The 27,100-nt window shown below is 42.9% G+C and overlaps 1 protein-coding gene across 1 annotated transcript; it reads right to left on the bottom strand.

Annotated features, from left to right (window-relative positions):
* Window positions 1-11,319: 11,319 nt before the first annotated feature.
* On the bottom strand, window positions 11,320-26,415 carry ccdc169 (coiled-coil domain containing 169; the record flags this gene model as incomplete). Its single annotated transcript, XM_084320412.1, has 8 exons — window positions 11,320-11,407; window positions 16,276-16,352; window positions 18,547-18,600; window positions 20,445-20,543; window positions 24,272-24,312; window positions 24,412-24,522; window positions 26,159-26,241; window positions 26,339-26,415. 8 exons carry the CDS (start codon window positions 26,413-26,415, stop codon window positions 11,320-11,322), a joined length of 630 nt encoding a protein of 209 aa, XP_084176538.1.
* Between the last annotated feature and the right edge of the window lie 685 nt (window positions 26,416-27,100).

Below are 27,100 nucleotides of genomic sequence, written 5' to 3'. Positions count from 1 at the left end.
ACCTCTGAGGCGTCACTGAAGACGTGCAGGTCTGTCTGACCCTTCTCCAGTCGCACGGTAGGGGGGAAGTGACTCCGCGGGATGGCCACCTCGCGGAGTGAGATAAGTTCACCCTCCCACTCTCTCCATGGGGTAGCTAGGTACTCGGGTATGGGGTCTTCCCAGCCCTGCTCCTTGGCCCACGGTTCTCTCACCGGCATCTTCGCCCGCTTCAAGAGTGGGGTTGAGTATCTGAACACTCCGTCGACCTTGACTCTCGTAGTCTTCTGATCTAGTAGAGTGATGGCATACTTGTCCTCTTTGGGCCGAACCATCTTGCGTTCGGTCTTGAATGGCATCGCGTCTAGTGTCCATAGCCTCTCGACGGGCTGTAAGAGAGTGTTGTCTGTGTCGCTCACCTTGGTGTAAAGGCAGCGTGTGGTCGTTGGTTGGCGGGCAGGTCCGTAGAGGGGGCCCTGGAGCGTCCACCCCAGTCGGGTCTTAACCGCGGCTGGGCATCCTTTGGGTCCGATGTGGGCCGCCTTGGTTGGGACAATGAGGTCCGCGTGGTCGGAGCCAATGAGTAGGGTCGGCGTAGCTCCGCTGATGAGCGGTATGGGCAGTAGGCGTAGGTGGTCGTACTTCTCCATCAGCTGTGGGATGGGGTAGTCGTAGCGTGACAAACCTATGTCGTCGCTCATGAGCGCCTTGCTGATGCTGTACCGCTTCTCAGGGTGGTCGATCGCTGCTATGGTGAACGAGACGTTTTCACCTTTTATTGTCTTTAAGTCTCGACTAATGGTACGGAGGGTCATCGTCTCCTCTGGGCCCCGCAGGTCCAACTGGGTCGCGGCGGAGGCGAGGAGGAGTGTCTTCTCCGACCCGTCGTCGAGGACGGCGTAGGTGTCGAGTACCTTGTCTTAGTGGCTGAGGAGTACTCGTACTACCTTGATGAGCACTCTGGGGCTCCCACTATACGCGGGGTCGATGTGGAGCACTTCTGTTGGTGAGTTGCCTTGTAGAGCTAATCTTCGCTTGGGGGCCTCGCACAGTGATTCGTGGTAAGTGGCGTCTGGGGGGTCAGCCTCAATCCACTGATCCATATCGGCGATGGTCAGTCTCTTGAATGCGTCGCACTGTGCCAGCCAGTGTCCTCTGTTGCAGTAATAACATGCGATCTTCCATTCCTCTTTGGCGGGGGGGTTGTGACTCTTCTGTGTCAGATAAATATTACATTCCTCTGTGGCGGGGGAGTTGTGACTCGTCTGTGGTGACACCGACTCGGCCTGGTACGCGTTGCACCGTGACTCCCAGTGTCCGCTGCGGCAGTCAGTACACCAGGGGGGGGGGGGTCAAGACTGGTCTGTGGTGACACCGACTCAGCCTGGTACATCACTGTGATGGGCCTACTTTGGTCTCCTGGTGGGCGTTTATTGCTCTCGTGCAGTACTTCGAGGTGGGCGCCGTCACACTTGCCACACCGCTTCTTAAGGCGGCATTCTGCTGCCATGTGGCCGCGCGCGCAGCGGCGGTTATCTTTAAGCCACTGACTTATTTCGGCTGTAGTCAGTCCTTTGAAGGCGTCGCACTGTGACAGCCAGTGTTCACTGTCGCAGTATTGACAGGCAGCCTTCCATTTCTCCTTGGCGTGGGGGGTTGTGATTCGTCTGCCGTGACACCACCTCGGCCTGGTGCATCACGGTGGTGGGCCTGCTTTGGTCTTTAAACCTTCTCGTCCCTCTTTAGTGTTAGAGCCGCCCCACGCGAAGGTGTCGATCCGTAGGCTGCTGACCTCTCTGGCTAGGAAGTCAGCAAGGTCTAGGAGTGATTGTTCTGGGCCGTTGGGGTCACGGTGATCTCTTTGCCGCCGAAAACGTTCTTGGCGGGATGGGGGGAGCTTCTCTAATATCCGCTCCACGTTGGAGTTGGCGTACAACTCGTACATCCCCTTCTCTCGTTGTGACCCGAGCATCCCTACCAGGGATTGTACTTTAATGGATAGGTCGTCAAGGGCTCGATTGTCTTTAGCTGGGGGGAGACGTTCAATCTCCCGTATCTCCTGAATGACATAGTCCCATGTACGTCCGTAACGCGCGTCGAGGGCCACCAGGGCATCAGAGTAGGGAGTCTGTGAATTAGAGTATGCCAGCGCTATGTTGTGCGCTCTGGTTACTTTGAGGTGTTTAAGGAGGATGGCATATTTGTAGGACTCGTCCTGTACTCCGGACATAATGGTCTCTAAACACATGCGCAGTTCGGTATACTGCGCTCTGTCTTCTCGCGTAAAGTCTGGGAATGTGGGTGTCCCAATGTAGGATGCCATGGATGGCTGTGACACTGATGCGCGTAGGGGGAGAGGCCTCCTTGGCGAGTCTCCCCGTACGTGGGGTCGTGGGTTCGTGCTGGGTGGGAACCAGAGGCCGGGCCCCCAGGTACTGCTCCTCGGTGCTGTCTGTTGCTCAAACTCACCCCTGGGACGGGTTGGGGGTTCGTAACGCAGCGTGTCGGGGCTGAGATCGGGGCTGCACTGTTCCTCCTGGTCTGAGATGGGTTCGTGCGTGTGGGCTTTCTGTCCTCCCTCGTCCTCCGCTAGGCTTTGTAGTCGCTTGGTTAGTTTCTCGGCGACGTAAGCAGGTTCTTCCCGTTGGCTGGGCCCTGTGTATATTGGTCGGGGAGGGGAAGGTGCCCTCGACCCTTGTCGTGATGATCTCTGGGAGCTCCGGGTGGAGGAGTGGGGAGTCACCCTCTGGAGCGCTTGCTCCATCATTTGCGCCTGCAGACGGTCTCGTTCCGCCTCGCGCTGGGCATTGGCTGCGTCGCGCTGTGCCTCGCGTTGCGCATTGGCGCAGTCTCGCTCCATGTTTTTTTGAGCCTGGAGGCGCCTCTCTTCCAGTCTAGAATGTTCACGCTCACTCTGGAGGCGGTTACGCTCACTCTCTTGTTGCGCCTGGAGGCGGTCACGCTCACCCTGGAGGCGGTCTCTTTCGGTTGAAGCTGTCAGCGTGGCGATCAGGACTTGCGCTAGCCTCTGGTCGGCCTCGCTTGGGGATGACGCTGATGATGGTGATCTGGAGTTGACAGGGCTTGGCGTTGACCTGTTCTCTTTACGCGCTCCGAGGTCCATCTCGGGGGCGCTGTATCTTATCTTCTCCCGCGCTCCGAGGTCCATCTCGGAGGCGCGGTACTCTTTTCGCTGGTGCGCGCCGAGGTCCATCTCGGGGGCGCGTTCTTTATCCTCTTGCGTTCCGAGGTCCATCTCGGGGGCGCGTTCTGTACCTTCTTGCGCTCCGAGGTCCATCTCGGAGGCGCGGTCTCTATTTTCTGGCGCTCCGAGGTCCATCTCGGTGGCGCGGTGGTCTTTGGGCATAGTCAAGTCATGTCCCGCTTGTCCCCCCCCCGTGAGCTAAGTCAGTTTCGCTTAAACCTGCTTGGGTCTCTACCAGTGGGGCTGACAGGTCTATAAGGTTGGGCATACTTAAGCTATTAATTTTATCCGTGCTTAACGTCCTTTTAGATAAGCTAGGAGGTAGATCTACAGCGTAGTTCTCCAAGTGTGGAGGGGGCTGACGCTGGCGCCTAGGGCGCTCTAGTTTGGGAGAGCCGTTTGGAGAGTGTCCGCCGCTGGCCATATTATTATTAATATGATTATTATTACTGATACCATCCGGCTCGAAGGACCAATTGTAACTGAGGGGTTACAAAACCCTGACTGTATTAAAGATTGTTTAGATTAAACCACTACTAAATATTATTATTACTTGCCAGACAGTACAGTTAAATATGGCAGACACTCAATAGACGGCACGGGGACAAAGAGATAACGTTTACAGTATTTTATTAGCAATATCAAATATACAACTGAAAATTAGTACGTTGCTCTTTTATGGCGAATGATAGTAGAATGTCAGAGTATCAAAGTCAGTGGGAATGAATAATTCCTAGGTTAATAATACTCAACCGGAACGCTGCATGGAGTGAGATGGCGATACAGGGCAAACGAGGGTATAGCTGGAGACTGGTGATTTCCCCCACGGAGTGGTAAGCTCCAGAGGAATTGAAGAATAGTCGGATACTCCTGCTGGTCACTGAAGAAAAGGGGGTCTCATACGGATCCAATCTTTGTAATCCAAGTGCTCGATAGCAGGGTAATAGCTCTTAATCCAATGCCCGACGGCAGTGATGATAGCTAGCTAGCTTCGTCCTCGAAGCTAGCCCGATGCAGATCTTCAGGTGTAGTTAAATCCAAACGCCAATGGTATTAACGATGCTCTTCTCCACGGTACTACGCTTACACAATTCACTATAATACACCAACAATGGTTCTACAATATCAAGGTCGTATCTAAGGAGCTACTAGCTATCCGTAACGATACACCGCCGGTAGGTTCCACTGCTCACATGTCCAATCGTTCTGCTGTTAGGTTCACCTCGTGTTCTGATACTAATTACGTTAAGTCCACACACACTTGCTAAGGTTTACACTAGTTACTGGGTTCACTTCGCACTTCACGTGTTTAGGTTTCGCACTACGGCTGCTGCGCCTTCCACAATATATACTCAGAGTGGTTTCTAGAGCGCAACCGAATCTCTTGTCCGGAATCAATGCGCTGGCCAAGGGCATGTCTCAACTTGCCCGGGCTCGTCTTTGAACTTGTCTGGGGGGCGCGACTGTTGGCGCCGTCAATGCCAAGGGCGGTGTCCAATGAGGAAAGCGAATAATGCTATGATAAACGGAGGCTTAAAGGTATATAGCTTATATATATAAATAATCTACAATTTATATAAAATAATAAACGTATATTCTCAGTGTTAATCTGGCCCTTCAGAACACTACTGATTCTAGTTATATCCATGAAACGACAGTGTCAGGGTTATTATGGATTCACCCCGACCACCACTGTGTCCGTCAAAGATCCTATGTGTGTGAGCATGATAACTCTTTTCAAATTTGCTGTGAACATTCATCACCCATAGCGGAGGAACACTATTGATTTTTGTGACCCCATGACCTTTCCTCTAGTGCAGGGGTGGCCAACCCGCGGCTCGCGAGCCGCATGCGGCTCTTTGCCCGTCAATGTGCGGCTCTTCCATCCATAAAAAAAAATAAAAAAAAATAATTTTTTTTTTTTTTTTTACTTTTTTTTTTTTTTTTTTACTTTTTTTTTTTTTTGTCACTCATTCCATAAGGACGTAGAATAAACATTTAAACATTTTTTTAAATGGTCCATTTGCATGTTCTTGGTATCTGAATCTAGGGACATATATGGATCAGTGTCAGAAATAGTGTGTCTGTTACTAGGCTTGAGTAAATTGTAATGAACCAAAGGAGAATATCAATTCTATTTAAAAAAAAAATTATCTTTGACTGTAAATAACACCATGCTAAAATTGACCAGACCTGAAAAATCTAAGCAAATGAATAAAGGGAAGATGATTAAACAGAAGGTTTTGTAGATACAGTACTGAATTCTGCCATCTTTTTTATAATGTAAATTTCTCCACCATTTTTCATCATATTGCAACACCGTTTTTTGCAAGACGTTCACAGAAAGGTAGAGAAACTAACTGCGTTCTGTTTTATGGCAATAACGTTCAGGTTTGTGGGAGATAATCCCAAAAAATAAGAGAAATTAAAAAGTAAATCCAGAAGTCAGATGATTGACAGGGGCTGGTGTGAGCTGGGTAGGGTAGTTTTTCGAAATTTGAAAGCCCTGAGTCTCTTCCTTCAAAAGACTACACTCACTTTTGGCTGTGCCACTTCCTCCTGTCAATATGCGCCGGTTTCCGACTCAATGCCCTGAGATTTCTATAATCTTATATTTCACTAATAACAGTTAAAATAATTGGTAAACAAACATAATGCTGAAAATATACACTTTTACTGTATATCTCGGGCTTAAGAGGTTAACACTGTGAGGCCCAAATTAAAAAGAAATTAGCAACTTCAGAGGCCAGAGGGTGGGACATATAAACACATTTACTATCAAATAGCATTGTGAGGCTGAACAACAGGACCAATTGACTATACATGTGCTTAAAGGGGAACTATCTTATAAATGGCTTTTTTCAGTGTTTACCATTGTTTCTTAGCTATGTGGACTTATATTAATAGGATATATGTCTCTAATTCTCATATTGGCGAATTCTTCCAATTCTCCTCTCACAATATTCACCCTCACTGAACTGAGTCATCTGAAAATGTGCATATCTGTGATGTCAGAGATTTCTCAGCTGCATAATAATGTGGCAGTTGATGTGGCAGTTGGCACCAGGCCACACAGTGGTTGGAGCCCAGCCTCAAAACGGCTTAAGATCTTGAGGTAGAAAAATGCGGTTTTTAGTACTTGATTAGAAATACAAAACAATGCATTTAAAAAAAAAAAAAACCTAGGTGTTCCATAGACTCACAGGAATTGTGTAAAAGTGCCCAAATAGTGAAAGAAATAGTAAAATAGTTCCCCTTTAACATTTTTTAAATAAACATTATTTTTTTAAATGGCTAAAAGTGATTTTGTAATTTTGCAACCGTGGGTCTCACAGGGTACTTTTAACCCTGTGAGGCCCAAATAAAAAAGACATTAGCAACTTCAGAGGCCAGAGGGTGAGACCTATAAACACATGAAGGGTGCCATGACTGAAAAAAAAGTTGAGAAACGCTGGTATGGTGTGGCTCTTTGTGGTACCACAGTCATTTTTTGTGGCTCTTAGTCTCTGACTGGTTGGCCACCCCTGCTCTAGTGCAACCATCGGGCCAAACATTCAGTATTCAAAGTATCCATTATCTATACCGTCGTATAAATGATACCCAGAGATGCAGCTCCTCACGCAGAACACATTTCAACAACACCATCTTTTATATAATATAATTAACAGGGCAGGCCAAACCATATGGCCGCCAGATCCAATCCATGGTAAACAGGAGGTGATGTGTTACTTGAAAGAAATGAATGAGAATGAAAAAAGGATTTTGGATGACAGTTATTCAAACATTTGGATAGATTATTCAGGTCTGAGACAAACCCCATCTGGAATCCCTATGCTGTGGAAATGCCAACGACCGTCATTTTTACAGCCCCAGCAGCCAGATTTACAGCTCACCCACTCAGACTGTGACAGCTGCTACAAATACATTATTCATTATTTATGCCACATGCAACATTCCAAATATCTGAATGACTCCAAAATGATAACCTTCTCTGAATTCCTTATTCACACCACGTTATTAATGTCCATGTGTGACCAGAGGGATGAATAAAGAGCTATTTTATTCTGTCTCATCTGAGATCAACTTTATAAATAAAAAGGACTTTGACTCATATATCACTACTTTTCATGTTTACTTGGATCTAAATACATCTTTCAACGTTCCCAGCGTAGAACTTCAAAAGCACATGGGTGTCAAATTCAAAAGTAAGTATGCATGCATACAGTGCATACACTGCAGTGGTCTGGTCATGGGGTCAGCGGCTGGGTTAATGTGAGCAGGCAGCAGGTGTTTTATGATACATGGCGGTGTGACAACCAGACACCAGTACGATCAGCACAGTACTAACTATGCATGTACTGAGATGCATGAACAGCATGCAGAGAGAGAACAACAGAGGGGGAATGGTCAAAGAAAAGGAGAGGGAGGGGGGTGAAGGGGGCACTCTGTGTGTGTTTACTGTCATCATAAGCATCATGTAGTAGCCATCTCTAAATGAGGTCATTAACCATAAAGCCTGCCACTGCCGCACAGAGAGGCCAGTACACCAGTTCACCCAGCCAGCACAGAAATACTGTATACAGTAGAACTACACCATCCTCTAAACACTGTACTCACTTTACTGTACTCAGTGAGGAACTTGTTATTGAATGAAACCTTTATTGTCGCTAGGGGTATTTTCTTTGCACAATGAGCACAACAAAAACAGCACATAATACAACATTTAAATGTTAAACATTCAAATTAAATTAAATTATCCAGGAGAATAGAGGGGTCACAAAACCATTTAGAGATCTTTAAAGATGCATTCTGCTTGGCGTTCAGAGCACGGCACTAATAATATATAACACTGCCCAGGTTAGGCGTTTGATTACCACTGGATCTACCCCTACTGAAACATTTATTTAGTTATTCCATTGTAAGGCGCTTTCTGTACAAGAAAAGCGATACAGAATTAAAATAATTTATGGAAGACTATTATTGTTTAAATATATTGAGGGGGGGACAGGGACGGACGACAGCTACTTTAGTCCACATTGCCTCAGAAACGACAATAAAAATACAACTTCTAGCAATTCTCATATTCACTACTGTATCATGAAAGACAGCTGCCGGTTTGTATGCATTCTAATGGCCACTGATTTCTTATGCCCACCTCTAGCTAGCCACTAACACTGACGAAGGAGCTTTTGCTTCGAAACATGTTGTTCAAGGCTGCGATTAAAACTTTTTTGAATCTGAGAGTGCTGGTCCGGCTTCCTCCTGCTTTTTTCTATTATGCCCACCTCTATCAATTGGGATGGAACAAGAAGTTACTTAGGGGATGAGAAAAAAAATCCAGTAATATTAGCAGTAATATATTAGCACTTTGGGATCCTAGTGAACAAAAAGTGCAATACAAATTCAATTTATTATTATTATTTACGTAAGTAAACTTAGGAGATTCATATTTATGCGAGTAGATCCTTACAGGGTTCCCACGCTTGCCTTGAAAACATTTTCCATGCTACCTCCTGATTTTCCAGGTACCATATTAAGTGATGATCTATAGGCCCCTGAAGCTTTCCACCCCCATCTGCGCCCCCCTCCCCTCACACACACAACCCCCTAGGACACCTGACTACTTACTTGATTTAAAAGATGTGCCAGTCAAGTCTACATTGTAAATGCTTAGAGATTATGTCTTATTGATAATATCAATGCATGAAATAATGCAACAAGCTGTAGATCAGTGGTCCCTAAACTACGGCCCGCCTCCACATTTGGCCCGGCCCCCTAGAGCCCCGGAGCTTTAAAAAAAATTAAAAATAAAGATTTTTTTTGTTTAAGATGGCAGCATCCCCATTGTTGGTGCTGAATGTTTGTTAGTGTTTGATATTTTTTGTTTTTGTTTTTAGTACTTTTAAACATCCATTTTAGTAAGTAGTAGTTTTCATTTGATCCTATACATTTTTCATTCACCGATTTGTGGACTTTTTTTTTAGTGTCCTGAAAAGCGCCTTATAAATAAAATGCATTATTATTATTATTATGATCCAGGAGGGAAAGACACTTTGGATAGTAGGGACTGCATCTCTGCCTGTCCTGGCCAGGAAATACTTTGCAACTGTGATCTCCTCTGGCAGTATGGATATTGTAATGTGTGGCGAGGGGTTGCAGCAATTCCACTGAGAGAAACTGGTCTGAGGCTGGATGACATGCCTGTATGCCTCTCATAAGTTGTTCTCCAACTCATGAGAACCTGCTCTCAAGCTCTTGCAGCATTCTGTCGAGGACTGGATAGAACAGTCTGTCTCAGCTGATCTCCTGAGCTGAGGTCTGAGCTTGTGCCACAAGATGACTCAACTACATACTCGTCCATCCTTTTCTGCTTCCTCCTTTGGCTGGTAGTATATGTTCCTCAATACCAAGGCCATTACATATGGCCTTTGTCCTGTCATACATGTCCACTGCCATCTCTGAGGTGCGATAACCTTTGAGTGTGTCCTGCACTGTGCTTTTAAATAGTACAGAGCTAGAGCTAGGTGGTCTGTAGGTACTGTATATTTATTTCATAAATAGTGTTATTTATTTCATTAATAGTGTTATTATTTATTTCCTGACTTTTTTTTCTGTGAAGATCCCGGAAAGGGTTATTAATATTTGGTTATGTGTGGCTTTCTGGAAAACAATAAATGTTTACGTTTAGGCACCCCTGCGATCGTCACACTTTTTCTGTTACAAACTGACCCCGGCCCCCACCAGAGAAGGGAAAAGTTATGTGGCCCTCACAGGAAAAAGTTTGGGGACCCCTGCTGTAGATGAACAACAATTTATTGAACTGGAACTGAGACACATGAGTACTGGGATTGATATATGTTCTCTCTTCCACTCCTCTCCTCATCCTGTCCGCTCCGGTCTTCTCTTCCTACTCTTCTTAACTCCTCTCCACTCTTCTCCTCAGTCATCCTCTACTCTCTTATAAGTTATCCTCCTCCTCTTTCATCTTCGCCCCTCTTCTCTTCCTCCTCCCTCTTTCCTTCTGTGCCTTCCTGGCTCCTCCCCCTCTCCACTCCTCTTCCTCCTCTACAGTCTGAAGATCTGAATGATCATGACCAATGATTTTTCAAAAATGTCTCACCCCAAATGTTCCTATTATTAGTATAATTTATTTAACGAAAAAAAATGAAAAATCACAAAATAGTTAAAAGTAGAACAAGACTAGACTGGTCATGTCAACTAGTACAGAAGTAATGTCACAGCCTAATGTGAAAATGTATTGGTAGTTAGCTATCAATGCAAGCTAGCCAACACTAGCTAGTTAGTTAGCAAGCTGAATGTTGGCTAGCAAGATTGTACTGTATGTGTTTGCTAACCATCATTAATTAATCCAAATTCAAAACAAACTCCCCTAAATGTGGTGAATAACACGGTTTTAGGAAAAGTCAATGAGTGAAATAGTACATATGGGGATCAAACATAGTTCTAGTATTTTAAAAGCAAGGTAAAAATTACCTGAACAATTCTGTTGTGTAAGCCGCTAGCTAGCAAGATTGCACTGCTTACTAACTAACGTTGATACACCCAGGTTTACCACACAGTTAAAACACAGCTACTTGCATAAGAAGTTTCACTGTAGATGTCAAGGCTCCTGTGTTGGCTGGGAAATTGTATGTATTTGACCGTTCTATTGAGATCGCGAGTAACGGTTCTCGGTTATTATTCCGGAAGTCCACCAATCCGAAACTATACTTTTAAAGTCCATATCACCAGGTTGCCTGCATCAATTCCAACATCCAATATACCAGATATGATGCCAAGAGCATGCTCTAAAAGCTGTTCACATGTAAAGGGTTTTTATAAACTCATCTTAATTATGTGCTCAATAGTTTCATTTGATTACTATTTTACACATCATCCAATAACATTTTCCAGGACAACTGTTTCAATTTCCATGTAAGTGTTCACTTTTGCTCAGTTTCCATGACTTTTCCATACTGGAAAATGAAAAAATAAATTCCATGTTTTCCATGTTTTCCAGGTACCGTGGGAACCCTGCCTTAGCTGATGAACAAAAAACTGAACAGAGTGATGTGTCGAGTAATGTTAGTTGCATAATGGAACTTGGATGAAAGGGCAGCCTGTAAAGGTCAGACTCAGCAGGAGTCCGTCACCTTGATGGCCTCATTGAGCTGCACCACTCTGATCCGTCTTCTAAAGTTAACATAATTCTGCTTCTGTCTCCTGAAAAAGGATGAAAACAGATGAAATGTTGTTGCGTACAGTAACCCAATGGAGTGGTTTGAGAAAGAAAATGTTTATTATTAAGAGTACATTACAGTACATGTATACTGTTATGGGTTAGGATTATGGTCCCCCCCCTTTTTTTTTTTTTTTTTATTATTTTTTAAACATAACATAAAATTAGACACACAAGCATTAACAGTAAACATCCAATGTAAATCACAGGACTATACATTCCATTTGAATCAATATAAATGTAGTTTACAAGATATATACCCAATACTTGCTATCCAATACAATACATACATATGCTCTTGCTCGCTCTCCCCCTCCGGACCCCCACTTGGATAAACCATCCATTTTCATTCGTTTCAAACCAGGCACTACAATTCATATGCTAGCCTTTATTCTCTCCACCACCTTTTTTTTTTTTTTTTTATTGGTCTTTTTCCCCCTCCATTTTCCTCCGATTTTCTCCCATCCCAATGTTAGTCGTATGCCAATTCCCAGTCCCTTCCTGGTCGCTGCGCTTTACCCCCCACAGTCAGATCATTTGGGAGAGTGGAGGCTACCACGTGCTTCCTCCGACACACGTCCAGCCAATCACCGCTTCTTTTCACCTGGCAGCGCGGATTCTCATTGAGAGGGCGTAGCGTGTGGGAGGACCACACTATCCCCCTCACGTCCAATCCGCGCTTAGCAGGCGCCCCGACCGAACTGTAGGAGTCGCTGTTTACAACGACCCGGACCCACCCCGCCAGCTTCTCCCACCCTCTGATACAGCCAATTGTATCAGTGCAGACGGCCAGCCAAGCTGGTGACAACCCCGGAGCTGTGAGCTGGATTCGAACAGGCGAACCAAGCTCACAGCTCCGGGGCTGGTGACGAACGCAATCTCCGCTCGACCACCTAACCGCCCTTCTCTCCACCACTTCTAACCAGATTGCAATGTTGGTTTCACTGACACCTAAAATTCTTGCTGTAGATATCTCTAGATAAATCACATCGAGATAGGTAAGAACCCATACCTTCCGGCACATTTTATCCGGTTGAATCCATCGTGATGGTCTATCAGCTTTTTAGCAGCTGTGAGACCGGATAAAACTAGTCACTTTAGCTGTATAGGGGCTGCAAACTGAAAAACATCATTCAACAGCAATACAGAGAGGTGTACAGGTATGTTCAGAAATAAGAATTCTGATAATTGCTGGGTCACTTCTTCCCAGAATATCTTAACCGGTGGGCAATCCCAGTACATGTGCATAAATGTACCCTCATCCCCATTTGTACATAAGGAACATAGAGAATCTTGTCTAAGTCCCATTCTGTTCAATCTTATAGGAGTCAGGTATGTCCTATGAATATAATTAAGATTAATTTGTTGATGGTCCGGGTTGCGTGACGCAATTCGAACATTTGCCCAGACTTCTTGCCAATCAAAATCTATTTCCAAGTCTGGTATATCCCTCCTCCAGACTGAGTCTAGGGGAAGGATTCCATACGAAGACGTTAGTAAGTGATGATAAAAATCAGATACGAAGCCTCTCGATGTCTCTCTTTCATAGAAGAATGTGATATCTGTGGTGCTCAATTGGTATCCTTAATGGGACTCCATGAGCCTTCAAACATTCCAATAACTGTGCGTAAAAATAATGTGTAACTGGTGAGGTTAAATTTGTTATGTATATCTTGATAGCTACAAAAACCCTGTTTGTTGAAAACATCTCCCAATGTATGTATGCCTTGCTTCTCCCATTTGGGGTATCTGATAGGTCGTTTTACAATAAGGAGTGCATTGTTATTGAATAGGGGAGTATGGCTATGCCATTTATGTTGGTTCGAATATTTTTTTTGTGTTTCACACCATATCCGAATCACATGTGTAATAAGGGGGCCAAATTTCAATTCGCATTGCTTAATTGATAATATGGTGTATACTATGTCCTGCAGTCTATGTGGTGCTACTATATTTTCTTCTAAGTTTCTCCAGGATACAGATGCTTGGGAGTCAAACCAGGTTGTCAGTGGTCTTAAAGAGTACGCTTTAAAATAGTGGTAAAGGTCTGGAAATGCTAAACTTCCGTCGGCTTTGTTTCTCTGTGCGGTGGATCTTTTTATTCTTGGAGGTTTGTTATTCCAAATAAATGTATATGCGGTGGAGTATAATTTTTTCCAGTAACCATCAGGAGGGGGTAACGGTAACATTGAGCTAATTATTGAGGATTATGGTCCCCTTTCATATGTATATTAATCGGCTACATAAGAATGAACATTTAAAGTACATGAACCATAATATCTAGTCTTATAGGGTTCACTGCAACACTTTAATTGGCACAATGAAAAACACAATTCCAATGGCATACAAATAACGATAACAAAACCTTTGACATCATATCACGTTACCACCTTTTCCCTTTGTAGAACAGAACTGATTTAGCCCACCCACTGTTTTTATCCTGTGGTCTATCTTATACATTGTTGACCTGAAAATATGCATGCAATACATAAATGCAACACTTTCAAAGGACTTCAACTAGCCCGCTATCACACTAACAGCTTGACCTTCCAAATTGGCCTAAAACTAAATAACAACCAGTGTCACACTTGGGTTAGGAGTTGGGTTTTAGGTAATGCTTCAGGCTGGGTAATCTGCTTCCTGTTGCAGCCTTCCTCACTGTTCTCCTTCCTCCTCCTCCTGTTCCTCCATCCTCTCCTCTCTCTTCATCTTTTTTAGAATCAGTTCCTGTCTTCCTGTTGGCCTGCTTCTCTCTGTCGCCAAGAGATGATAGAGAAATCGAGTGAATGCAATTATGAATAGAATTATTAAACCAGTTAAAGAGGCAGTTCACCCAAACTATCCATCCAGATCGTTTTGGTGTGATTTGCCTTGTTTTGGAGATATCTGCCGTAGAGATGTCTGCCATAGAGATATCTGCCGTAAAAAAGATGTCTGCCATAGAGATATCTGCCGTAAAAAAGATGTCTGCCATAGAGATATCTGCCGTAAAGATATCTGCCATAGAGATATCTACCATAAAGATATCTGCCATTGAGATATCTGCCGTAAAGATGTCTGTCATAGAGATATCTGCCGTAAAGATATCTGCCATAGAGATATCTACCATAAAGATATCTGCCATAGAGATATCTGCCGTAAAGATATCTGCCATAAAGATGTCTGCCGTCACTCAATACAATTGAGCTGAATAGCACTGAGCCTGTGACGCTCAAAGCAACACAAAGAAATACATTTGAAAAACTCAGAAATCAGAAATCACGACCCGGTTACCCATTTGTGCTGGAGTGACGGGCGGCAGACATCTCTATGGCAGACATCTCCAAAACTAGGCAAATCACACTGAAACTATCTGGATGGATAGATAGCGCTCTGGATAGGTTAAACAGGATATGCTACAGATATCATTATTAGTTTCACAATAACTTTCATATCTGCATATTTCTTCACAATGCACTAAATCTAATTTAATAAGGGATTTTATAACCCTTTTTATAGCCCTTGAAATGAAGAACCATTATATGTTTTGGACCGCCCATGTATTTGCTTGAAAACTGAATCCAATCCACTTGGAGAGTGAATGATCCATCACCTGAGTGCTCAACATCTACTGCGAAGAATGAACACTCCACATCTCAATGAACACCTTACCATCTTTAGATCATTAGGTTTGACAACATTGTTCATCTGAAAACATCAAATGGGCTTATATCTTCGCCTGAGCTCTGCAATTTAACCCTTGCACTTAAGAATCATATAATTCCGTTTAGAAATGTTATGGACAGCCAATCTATTTGCAGTTGTAAAGTAAATCAAAATCACTTGGAAGTGTGAATGTGATGAATCACAAGAAAATACTTTAACTATGAATGAACACAACACTCTTTAAATAATAAAGTTTGAAAATGAGTTGTATATAATAAGATAATATGGTTTGTTTTCTCAGGTACTCCTGGAAGTAAACAACTCATGAGCTTCCAAGGGATCGACATGCTAATAACTGGTCTAAAGTTATAAAGTAACATTCTGGACCCAGTAGTGGTCACATGGCTGCTGAATTCCACTGTTCTCAAGGAAATGTTATTGTTTTTGTTTTTATTGTGTCTAGACTTTCTAGATTGTCTAAAGACCCTGGTGCCACTGAACACACACTAGTGGTGACACGGCGGAGTAGAACAATGGGCCTCATTCATGGAATGTTGAACAACTAAGCCTGTAACTGCTTGACTTTGTCTAAATTCTTCTCTAGATCAATATGTTTATTAATGAGTTCAAATGATCTTGCTAGACCATCACCCGGTTGTTCAGCTGTATGGCAGGTCAAGCTCGCTAAGCTACCTCTAGTCTATAGGGAGGTGTAGTGGTTACGTCATTGTTGTTTCCGGCCGGTCCACCTCGCTTGAAATCGCAATGTATTTCCCCATTGCCCATTTCTAAATCGTCTTGTTTAAAACAAATAAAGCATGAACATTTGCATGGTGTACCTTTCTGTGTATATTCATCCACAATCTATAGCTCAACATGAAAATATTCGCAATTAATCGTAAAATATTTAGTTCAAATTCTATTTCAACCAAAAATGCTTAAACAATAATGTTAGTGATAGAAAAGTATTCTGTACTTCTGTATGACAACTATTAAAGAAACTTGAAACTTGAACTTGAGAAGGGAACTCATTTTGTGCAAAAATGGAACGCTTGCCAATGTTCATGAGGCATAATTATTACAATAGCCGATAACCCATTTCCCCAATGATAAATCCCTAAACGGGTGGACCGCGCCGGTGGTCCAAAGTGACGTCAGACTACACCTCCCAATTCAATAATTATGCCAATCAGTATGCCTCTCTCACCTCTTCTGTTGGCTCTCTGGTGCCCCTCGTGGTTGAGTGGAGTACTGTCTCCTGTTTGCTTCGAGGGTTGAAGACAGCTATGGCAGTATAAACATTCCAGTCATGAACCATTCAGTCAGTCAGTACATCCTTTTTGTATATACAAACTTCACACACAATACTTTAGATATAGTGCATGTGTGTGTACTGAATATGCGTTTGTGTGTGAATAACATGCACAGACCAGAATGAGAGAGACACAGAGAGAAAGAGAGAGAGAAAGAGAGAGAAAGAGAGAGAGAGAGACAGAGAGAGAGAGAGAGAGAGAGAGAGAGAGAGAGAGAGAGAGAGAGAGAGAGAGAGAGAGAGAGAGAGCACCAACAACCTGCCACAATCTATTCTTGATTGTGGTAACTTACATATCCAGATAAGGTCTAGATATGGGTAATATGTTTGTTATTTTTATACCATATTGATATATATTTTTTTTTATCCAAATTGTAATGTGGTGCGATACCTTTTTTTCTATTGCAAATTCTCCATTATACAGTTGCAATGGGTCATTTGTATTATGTGTGCAGTAAAAGTGGGAAAACTGTGATTTTGAAAATTTAGCGGGATATATTCCGTGACATGCTTTCATTTATTTTTGACTGAACTATTGATACAGGGTACATGTAAAACTTGTATAGTATTTGCTGTATTTTGTGGCTGTAAAAGTATCTTGTGGCTGTGAAAGTATTTCTGTGGCTGTAAAAGAACGTTAGTAATATTTGTGAACACTGGAAATATAAAGAAATGTAGATTTCCATATACCCCCCATTTATATGATAAAAAAAACTCAATACAGAATTGTTTTAAATGTAACATTTTCTAAACAGTATATTGCAATTTATAATCGTCAATAATCCCCGTCTGTCATCTAAACCAGTGGTTCTCAACCTGGAGATCAGAACCCTCAAAGGGGTCGCAAGATGATTTTGGAGGTTTGGGGAAAGATATACATAAAAAAAAAATTATTGCATAAACACTCAAATCAAAAGTATTACACAATTATCAAAACCTTACACTCAAGGAGCAAAACATGTTGTGATTCTCCAAACATGTTCATTGATTTGGCTATATGGAGAGAAATAAATTATATTTTCATCAGTCTGCACTGCAGCATTGGTCTTGTGTATTGTTTGGTGAATTTATTGTATATTTGCACATTCTCTGTGTACTTCACTTACAGTACTGTCAGTCACTGATAAGTAGAATTGCTAAAAGTGTTTTAGGTTAAGCACAACATTGTGTAACTGGTTAAAACTGAATTAAGTCATATGCAACGTGTGTTTCATATGGTAACAAATGTGTTTTTTTTTTTATAAATTAGTGTATAGTTTTTACAAGAGTGTTTAATTTAGCAAAGGATCTGAGGTGTTCTTGTGTGTGGTTGTGTTAATTATAATATTTTTTTATCTACTTTTTCTCCCCATTTTCTATTTTTTCTCCCATCCCAATTTTGTGTTATCCAATTCTACCCTCCCCTGTCTCGAACGTTGTTAGACCATGCCTCCCACTGGTCGGCTGCAATGTGGACGAAGCCTTGCATCACGTGTCCCCTCCGGTACACGAGGAGGCAGTCATCGCATATTTTCACCTGCACAGCGCGATCTCTCAGTGGCGAGGAGTAACGCGTGGGAGGCTCATGCTGCCCCCGATACTTCCTGATTCTGCTGTACAGGCACACCAACCGACCTGTAGGAGTCACTGTCCACAACGTCCGATCCCCACCCACCGGCTTTCCCACCCCCTAATACTGCCAATTGTATTAGTATGAACGACCAGCCAAGCCGGAAGCAACGCCGAGAGCTGGGCTCGAACCCAGCATCTCCTCCGTTAGTGGCGAGCACCTTGCCCACTGCGCCACTTAGCCGCCCCTGGTTGTGCTAATTGTGTGTAGTGTTTTGAAACATCGGGCCCTGCTTTCAAAATCGTGCTTAAGCAAACGAAAAAAACTGTATTATGATTATAGATTTCTAAATAATGAAAATGTGAAGTCTGAAGCTCTCCGCCAATCATTAATCAAGCAAAATAGCCTGAAAAGGTTAAGTCTCTTTAGCACATAAAGAATGGAACATCTAATCCAATTTTGACCTTGATATAGAATATGAAAAATTGTGTATCATTACTTAGTTGCCACAACAGCTAAAAATAGCCCCCCCCCCCCCCCCCCCCTCCCCCTCTAATGGCTAATAACAGAGCTAGTTTAATAGCTCTGTTATTAGTAGAATGTTGCTGGATGCTTACCTTTGCTATTTCTGAAAGATAGGCTCGCCGCTCATCGTTGGTCTTGTGAAATGCCTGAGAGAATAGTATAAACAGTGTTATCTATATTATATTGCATTATTCATCTTTTTTCAAATAGGCTACAGTAATTGTGATGGCCTGTACAGTCATCAATGATTTTATTGCTCAATTTGTCTGCAGTATATATAGTGTGTGTGTGTGCATGCATGTATGTGTGTGTTTGTGTGTGTGTGTGTGTCTTCTTCTTCTTCTTCTTCTTCTTCTTCTTCTTCTTCTTCTTCTTCTTCTTCTTCTTCTTCTTCTTCTTCTTCTTCTTCTTCTTCTTCTTCTTCTTCTTCTTCTTCTTCTTCTTCTTCTTCTTCTTCTTCTTCTTCTTCTTCTGGCGTGTGTCTTTAGACCTGCAGCTCCGTTGAGGCAAGCCAGGCCAACGTCTCGCCGTCCAGTTCCATCAGACCGCGTTCTCCATACAGTGGCCGGTGTTCGGGGCAACTAGTGATGATATGTTCCACAGTCTGTGCAGGGGCTCCACACTCGCATGAGGCACTGTCCTTGAGGCCCCACCTCTTCATTGAGGCGCCGTAGCGTCCGACGCCAGTCCTTAGGCGGCTGAGGGTTGTCCACTGCTTCCGGGGCAAGTCCTGACCAGGGACGTCCAGAGGGTCATTGATGTAGAGGTGCAGCCTGGATGGTTCTGCTGACCTCCACTGGTCCCTCCATCTCGTCCTGACCCAGGAGGCCTTGGAAGTGTCAGATGGTGTTGTGTGGAGTAGCCTGTAGGCTTGCATGGAAAAGGGACGCCGTGACTTTAGGCGCACACGTCGTGGTGTCTCTGTGGTGGTATTGTGAAGGAGGTGGGATGCACTGATCTGTGCCTTGCGGGAAAGGGCCAGTGTGGCTGCTGTGTGTGTGTGTGTGTGTGTGTGTGTGCGTGTGTGTGTGCGCGCGCATCTGTGTGTGTGTGCGCGCGCATCTGTGTGTGTGTGTGTGTGCGCGCGCATCTGTGTGTGTGTGTATTTATGCATGCTTGCAGGATGTCTTCAGTGTTAATGAGGATTAGAGGGAGGATTACTGGCTGTTAATGCTGTGTGATAATATTTCACTGTTGGTTGAGGGGAACAATAAACAAAGACACAAGACCATTGCTCTAGTCTCACTAGTATTGGACAAAGGTTGTGTTCCACCTTGATGGGCATTCAAACAGAAATCATTATTGTGTGTGTGTGTGTGTGTGTGTGTGTGTGTGTGTGTGTGTGTGTGTGTGTGTGTGTGTGTGTGTGTGTGTGTGTGTGTGTGTGTGTGTGTGTGTGTGTGTGTGTGTGTGTGTGTGTGTGTGTGTGTGTGTGTGTGTGTGTGTGTGTGTGTGTGTGTGTGTGTGTGTGTGTTGCCACAAGGGAGAAAAATACTTTGTGGGGACATTGGTCAGACCCCACAAGGATAAGGGGCTATTCTAGGGTTAGATTAAGGTTAGGGTAAGTGGTCATGGTTAAGGGGTTACGGAATCAATGTAAATCAATGGAATGTCCCCACGAGGAACGAAAATGTGGCGGTGTGTGTGTGTGTGTGTGTGTGTGTGTGTATGTGCAGGCTTTACACACCTGGCCACAGTACTACTGTTTACCTCAAAGTAAGTCAAACTGCTTTTCTGATTGTTACATAATGGAATACATGGAGGCAATGTAACACTCAATATTCTCACTCAATATTCACACAGCGGGCATTTTTCTCTTATGTCATGCTGAGGTTGGGTTCCTTTCCACTTTCCTGTTGGAAATGAAAAGGAACCCAACTTGAGCATGACAAAAGAGCAAAATGGCCACTGTGTGAATTATGGTCAATAATGCTCAGCAGTTCCTAGTTCCAATAGTCCTCCAGTGGGCATCACAGAGGTGAAGACAGACCTTCCCCTCTTGTTCAATTCTAAGCCGACAGTCCATCAGTTGACTCTGGAGGCCAGACTTCTCATTGGTTAGATGCTTCAGTCGCTGTTGCAGTGTTTCCTGTGAAAAATGGTTAGAGGTAATAATCACTGCAATTCATATATATATATATATATATATATATATATATATATATATATATATATATATATATATATATATATATATATATATATATATATATATATATATATATAAAAGAGGAAAGGAGTACAATCAATCAATCAATCAATCAATCAATCAAAGAGTATGGTATGGTACACTTTATTATGTACCATAATCAAACAAAGGTGATCCAGTCTATCATAAGCATCAGGAAAATGGATTAAGCCTGTATGTAATAGTAATAGTAATAGTAAGTAATAGTTGAATAGTAGTAAGAAACACACCAATGGAGCTTGGCTCATTTCTGCACATAGAGCATTCATTGTGAAGCTACTGCTATTTAAAATGTCGTGTTCTGAGCAGAGCTGAATGCACAAATAAATAATATGTAGTTAATGTTATGGAGTGTTATGGATCTCACTGTCTGGTGATGTTTAAGAAAATATTGATGCTGCTGGTGACTGTGTTCTTATTGTGCGCTGCACCTACAGAACCACAGAAATTAAATCAATAGAGCGACCGTTTCTATCACACCTACAATCTGCTGTCGCTATAACATCCCATCGCTACATTTTCCAAAATCATATGATAATTATTTTTTTAATAAAAATTTCTATTTTTAGTAGAGCTCGGCTGATTAATCAGGTGATTTAATTGGTTGATATTGGCCTATCACAGCAAAAAACATGATGCAAAGAAAAATGCATTCATATACCTACCTATTACCTAAATATAAAGATAAATTAATCATTAGTGAAGATTAAGCTATTTAGAATATAGAATAGAACATGCAATGCAAACTAGTTTGGTTCCAAATATATTCAAATATAAATCAGTAAATTTTTCACACTTTATTTTCTTTTTACAGCTGAGGGTTGAAGAAGGTGTGGGACTACATACAAAAATATATATATATATATTTGATCATATCTGAATATTTTACACAAACACTCTATCTCAGTCGTACTCTACAATAGTTTACAGGCCTAGAATTCTCTCAGCCTCCCATTCCATGATCTTGCAGATCACAATCACTCTCTGGATAAACGAATGATCATCTGTCAGTTCGGCTTTGCTCACACTCTCTCACTCACTCACTCACACACTCACACACACACACACACACACACACACACACACACACACACACACACACACACACACACACACACACACACACACACACACACACACACACACACACACACACACACACACACACACACACACACACACACACACACACACACACACACACACACACACACACACACACACACACACACACACACACACACACACACACACACACACACACACACACACACACACACACACACACACACACACACACACACACACACACACACACACACACACACACACACACACACACACACACACACACACGTCATGTTTACTGTGCCTCTGTGGTCTGAGTTGAGAGTTACAACATTGTAATTAGTGTGTATTACTCTCCTATGGTCTGTGTAATCCAGTGATTACTGTGTGCTGTGATTAAAGTCTGTTTTATTCTGTCTGCATAACAGGAAAGCTGAAGAGCTGCAGCTGGCCTCTCTCTCTCTCTCTCTCTCTCTCTCTCTCTCTCTCTCTCTCTCTCTCTCTCTCTCTCTCGCTCTCTCTCGCTCTCTCTCTCGCTCCTCTCGCTCTCTCGCTCTCTCTCTCTCTCTCTCTCTCTCTCTCTCCTGCTTTAGCTGTTTTTCTGGCTCTCTGGCTCCCTCTGTTGGTCTGTGCCGCTACCTAACTTAGATTTCTTTCTCATGGAAAATCCCCACTGTGTAATGAGTAGAAAATCACAAAGTGCTTTTACTCAAATACTGTACTTGAGGTATTAAAGGTGGGGTAGGCAATTTTCTTTAGAACTATTTTGATATTATTTGTTGATTATATCTTTATATCCCAACAGCCACCAATAAATCAAATGTACTGAGGGAAAAATCAGGCCTCTGTAGAATCTCAGGGTGGCCAATCAGTAAATAATCAGATTGGACAAACATACCTACCAATCAGAGGCTGGGAAATATGAAGCTTGAAGCTGCCTGAGCCTCTGGGAGTCTGCACAGTGCACGGCGCCACCCCCTAGCCCCGCCCCTGCACAGCGCACGCCGCCAGGCTTGAAGAGTGATGCAGAGCTTGCTCTATTTCAGCTGACATGTAAGCTCCCTCTCACTTCTCCGAAATTGCCTATGCCACCTTTAAGTTCTAATGCTGAATAATCTTCTTCTACAACGTGTGGAGGGGCAACTGACTGTTCTCTCTTGGGTATACATGGCAACTAATGGCTCCCGTTTTTATTCTGTAATGAGGTTGAACGATCCCCATCACTCTTTCCACTAAGTGGCAGTAACGCATAAGGTTCAGTGTTCCAACCATAGATATATATAGAACACTAGATAGCTTAAGGCGGAGTCACCAGCGTCACTGAACCGCCGCCATCTTGCCCAGGTCAGCCTTGAGAGAGTGAGTGAGCTGCACAGACAAAAATACTCATAACTCGCTGAAATATTGACGGATTTACAAACGGGTTGGTTTGCTATAAACATCAAAGATGTAGTTATGATACTGCATACTTATAAAAAAACAATTTAAAGATATTTTTTTTTAAACCGCTTGAATCATAGCCACGTTAATAATGCTTGTAATAAACCAAACCGTTTGTAAATCCGTCAATATGTCAGCGAGTTATGAGTATTTTTGTCTGTGCAGCTCACTCACTCTCACTCAAGGCTGACCTGGGCAAGATGGCGGCGGTTCAGTGACGTCGCTCTCCATTGGGTGGCAGCGCGGGTAAGCTATCTAGTGTTCTATATATATCTATGGTTCCAACCACCAGTGAATATCAAATGAGGAAGAAGCAGTGTTGTCTTCTGGGTAGAAAACAAGGTGGACTTTTCAGAATTGTGTAGATAGGAATGACCCCCTCTGGCAAAGTAAAAGCAATGGCGTTCTGTATGCGATACACACAATGGCATCTTGTCACGCAACTTGTACAAGTTCAATCAAGTTGTCGTGCTGCAATCCTTAATCAATTTAGTTTTGAGTGAGGACTGTCTCAGCAGTATAGCATCATTAAGACATGAGGCTGTCTCAGCAGTAGCATATCAGATATACAGTACATGAGGCTGTCTCAGCAGTAGCATATCATTAAGATATGCAGTACATGAGGCTGTCTCAGCAGTAGCATATCATTAAGATATACAGTACATGAGGCTGTCTCAGCAGTAGCATATCATTAAGATATACAGTACATGAGGCTGTCTCAGCAGTAGCATATCATTAAGACATGAGGCTGTCTCAGCAGTAGCATATCATTAAGACATGAGGCTGTCTCAGCAGTAGCATATCATTAAGACATGAGGCTGTCTCAGCAGTAGCATATCATTAAGATATACATGAGGCTGTGTCTCACACGCACGCACAGACAGACAGACAGACAGACAGACAGACAGACAGACAGACAGACAGACAGACAGACAGACAGACAGACAGACAGACAGACAGACAGACAGACAGACAGACAGACAGACAGACAGACAGACAGACAGACAGACAGACAGACAGACAGACAGACAGACAGACAGACAGACAGACAGACAGACAGACAGACAGACAGACAGACAGACAGGCACGCACGCACACACACAAAACGAAATGCAACTCACCACTGGCATGTCATCATAGGATCGTATAGAGGCTAAGCGGTCTAAAAAATAAAAGATAATACAACAAAGTCAATATGTGCATGTGGCCCCCAGACAGTCAGTGTCTATGAGAAGATGTTGATGTTGACCTTTGATCTTACCCATTGGGTTTCCTCTTAAATCTTCCAGTCTCTCGTGGACATTTGTAATCTGTCTTTCCAGCTGTCCATTCAACTCCACCTGTGTCTCAAACCTTGTCTTCCACTCATTACCTGGTAGATTAGGACATATATACAGAGGAGACAGCTGATTGATTGATTGATTGAATTGATTGAAAACTTTAATTAACAGATTGCAGAATGGGTACAGTACAGTACAGCCCAATACACACAATTGTTAAGGGGATGCAGACCAGAGAAAGACTTCCGTCTTGTTTACATCAGGGTCCTCCATTTTAAATTCATAATGACATTTATGACATACACAACATAATATACAGATATAATAATCTAATCTAATCATCTAGATCTAATCTAATCATGACATTTATGACATACAGATATATAGTACTGTTACATTTGTGACATACAAGATATGCAAATATACAGTACTGTTAAACAAATCCTAACAGTAAATATATACATACGAGGGGGAGGGAACACATTAGGAGGGGGTGGGTGGGTGGGAGGGTGGTTCAGACATTTACGGGGGCCAGTTTTGAATTGCAGCCTATCGTAGGTGCTCTTTGAGAGCGGTTTTGAAGGTGGGTAGTGGGTAGGGCGTTCCACATTGATGTGGCATAATTACATAATTAGTCCCTTGTTTGAGCCGAATCTGGGTTGGACATGATTTGTGGAACTCCCTCTGTGTTGTGGTCATGGTATTCAGTATTCACTGACCTTTGGGAAGTATTTCGACATGTACATGGGTACCTTAGTGGTGTAGTGTATCTTGTAGACCAGGCCCATTGCAAATTGCTGTACTCTGTCGTCTACTCTAAGCCATCCTAGGTAGTCAAAGTGGGCAGGGGTGAGGTGGGTTCTAGGAGTAAGGTCAAGCAGTAGTCTGACCAGTTTGTTTTGTGATGTTTGTAATCTTGTTTTTAGTGCCTTTGAGGTGCTTTGGTACCATTCGGGTGCAAGCATAGTCATAGTACTCTTGAATGACTGCTCCTGTTAGAGTCTTCAGGGTATTTTTGTTTACCAGAGAGGAGATCCGGTACAAGAATCTTGTTTGTTGGTTGACTTTTTTTTTTATTACAGATCATTATAGTGGTGGAAAGTAACAAAGTATCTCTACTCTCAAGTACTGTAGTACTTAAGTACAATTTCGAGATACATGTACTTTACTTTTAGGGAACTTTGTACTTTTACTCCGCTACATTTCAAAGGAAATATTGTACTTTTTACTCCACTACATTTATCTGAACCCATCAGTTACTACAGTAGTTACTTTGAAGAAAAATATTTAGCATAATATAAAACATGTATGGAGGATAATGTACTTTCAATTAGTTGAAGCCTGCCCAATTCAAGAGGACATAACTGGACCACATACCACTTTAACATAACCTTTAGAGGGCAATGGCTCGATTATTGAATGCTCCTAACCACTGGAATACACAAACATCACTAATGTGTACTTTTACTTCAATATCAAATACTTCTCAACTTTTACTTACTTACCTTAAGTATAATTTTGAATGGAGGAAAGTCACTTTTACCAGAGTACTATTTTATCTGGGTATTTTTACTTTTACTGTGTACTTCTTCCACCACTGGATAATTTCGATGCATAAGGTGACCATTCACTCACTCTACAGTAGCTTTCCTTTTGTAAACGATGTTACAAATTACTGTAGATGGATGACACTACACTACCTAAAAGAAAAATATGTATGTTACTCACCCTCCCCATCCACACTATGGAGTCTGTCTTGAAGTTCAGACATGGTGCACCTCAAATCAGAAACCGACTCATCAAGCATCTCTCTGCAAACATGACAGGGAACAACAAAATAGGTCTGCTCTATTTGCACAGCAAACACACGCAAATGTTTTCGCTTTTTCTGTGTATAATACAACTTACTTCATTTCTCTCTCTTGTTCAAGTTCGGCCTGCAGGCGTGCCACATCGAATTTGCTGTAGTCAGTATCGCGAATCATGTTTCTTCAAGTCTCTGTCAACGTTTTGTTTCTCGTGATTCCCATGGTGACCCGGCGGGTGGAGAACGACAATGTGTGCTCGGAAATAGCCACCTAGCGGTGACCAAACGCGTTTGAATGGATTCATTGGAATAGTTATATTACTACTATATTAGGCTAATGGTATGCATGATTATACACGTTGTAGATAGATTTGCTCTTAAAATAATATTACTCCTCGAGGTCCTGACTGAATTCGGTCGTTAATTTAAAGAACCCAGGGCGCTTATCGCAAAGAGTAGGGATTCCCCGACGTTCCTGGCCAAATTCCCAATCAGGTTGAAAATGTACCAGATTGCAGAATGGGTACAATACAGTACAGCTCAATACACACAATTGTTAAGGGGATGCAGACCAGAGAAAGACTTTCGTCTTGTTTACATCAGGGTCCCCCATTTTCAATTCATCATAATATCAAGGCCACCTATCACCCCTTCCGCTTTGACAACCTAGGATGGCTTAGAGTACAGCAACTTGCAATGGGCCTGGTCTACAAGATACACTACACGACCAAGGTACATGTCAAAATACTTCCCAAAGGTCAGTGAATACCACGATCACAATACCAGAGGGAGCTCCACAAATCATGTTAAACCCAGATTCGGCTCAAACAAGGGACTAAACACGTTTCGCAATTATGCCACAT

Source organism: Notolepis coatsorum (assembly GCF_963971535.1).
Source record: "Notolepis coatsorum genome assembly, chromosome: 8".
NCBI lineage: Eukaryota > Metazoa > Chordata > Actinopteri > Aulopiformes > Paralepididae > Notolepis > Notolepis coatsorum.
This window is presented reverse-complemented; position numbering and strand designations above follow the sequence as displayed.